Source organism: Monopterus albus, unplaced genomic scaffold, assembly GCF_001952655.1.
Source record: "Monopterus albus unplaced genomic scaffold, M_albus_1.0 scaffold245.1, whole genome shotgun sequence".
Classification (NCBI taxonomy): Eukaryota; Metazoa; Chordata; class Actinopteri; order Synbranchiformes; family Synbranchidae; genus Monopterus; species Monopterus albus.
In genome coordinates this window covers 548,007-549,346 of record NW_018128125.1, presented here as the reverse complement: position 1 = coordinate 549,346, position 1,340 = coordinate 548,007, and the positions used below count along the sequence as shown (strand labels likewise).

At 44.9% G+C, this 1,340-nt stretch overlaps 1 protein-coding gene across 1 annotated transcript in view; it reads left to right on the top strand.

The window, feature by feature from the left end:
* LOC109972058 (aldehyde dehydrogenase 2 family member) overlaps nt 1-1,340 on the top strand; it is a 61,440-nt gene that overhangs the window by 54,209 nt on the left and 5,891 nt on the right. Inside the window, exon 12 of the mRNA XM_020620667.1 lies at nt 184-341. Coding sequence (XP_020476323.1) covers nt 184-341 — 158 coding nt within the window. The remainder of the gene's footprint in view (nt 1-183; nt 342-1,340) is intronic.

The window sequence follows — 1,340 nt, the reverse complement described above, 5'->3', positions numbered from 1 at the left end:
TTCTTCAAATTTGGCACAAGTGTCCAATTGGACTCAGGACTGAATTAATTAATTTTGGTGGTCAAAAAAGTCAGTGACCTCATGTCTATCCATTCCTGTGAATTAGACTGGTTAGCGGAGGCATACAACTGCAGAGCAGTAATTCTAGTGCTTTTTTTTTTTCGGTCATGTTTTCTCTTGCAGATCTTTGGTCCAGTGATGCAGATTTTGAAGTTTAAAACACTGGAGGAAGTTGTAACAAGAGCCAACAATACTAAATATGGTCTAGCAGCCGCTGTGTTTACGAAGGATATTGATAAGGCTAACTATGTCTCCAGTGGGCTCCGTGCTGGCACAGTCTGGTAAGAGTTTTGTGCTTTTTCTTTTGTACTTTTCTGTGTCTTGTTGTATCCGGTACTTTTTACCATACGGACTCTGAGAGACGAGGCAGTCCAAGTAACTACAAAACAGTGCTGATTATTCCATGAACACAGGTAAAAATTAACATTACACACTCAGGCATCTTGCACCCCCAAACTGCACGCAGGCAGATGAAAGATGAAAGACCCCGAACCAAACCAGGCCTGTACATTATATCCCCCTCGGTTGGGCTAACCCCATACTACACAGAAACGTCAACCAAGACATCTCTCTTACCAGCTTTGCAGCTGGCTGTAGCAGTAGTCAAAACAGGAAGTAAATCAGTGTGTGTGTGTGTGTGTGTGTGTGTGTGTCTGTTGATTAAGTGGTGTGTAGCTAAAAACATTCTCACACGACCTCTAGTGACATGTCATGATATTAAACGACTAAGCATTTAACAGTCTAACTAGACATCCTGTCTCCACTAAACATTTCTAATACATACAAGTACCTAACCAATATCTATCTGACTAAAAATACAGTCTAATAATGTTTCCTTGTTTAGTAAATTTTTCTATTAGCATGAATATTTCCTATTTCATTGCTTTGTACTGGTTGTCTTGTATTCTGCTTCTTTTTTGTATGTAGTACAGCCCCCACTCTACCAGCCCCCCGACTTACTTCTCCAGGTCAGTTGTCTCCCTGCCCCCGTAGCTGCTCACATCTCAGCTAGACCTTGCCCCTCCTCCCACCATCACGGGGGTTTCTCAACATCCCACAGCTCCTGAGCAGTCACCGCCCACCAGCCCCCTCCACCTCACGGTAGACCAGGTCAGGAAGGAGTTAAGGAGGATTAAGGCCAGGAAGGCCACAGGCCCTGACCACATCAGCCCCAGGGTCCTCAGGGAGTGTGCAGACCAGCTCAGTGAGGTGGTCCTGTACATCAGTGGTCCCCAACATTTTTATCACTGCGGACCGGTCAGCGCTTGACAATGTTCCTG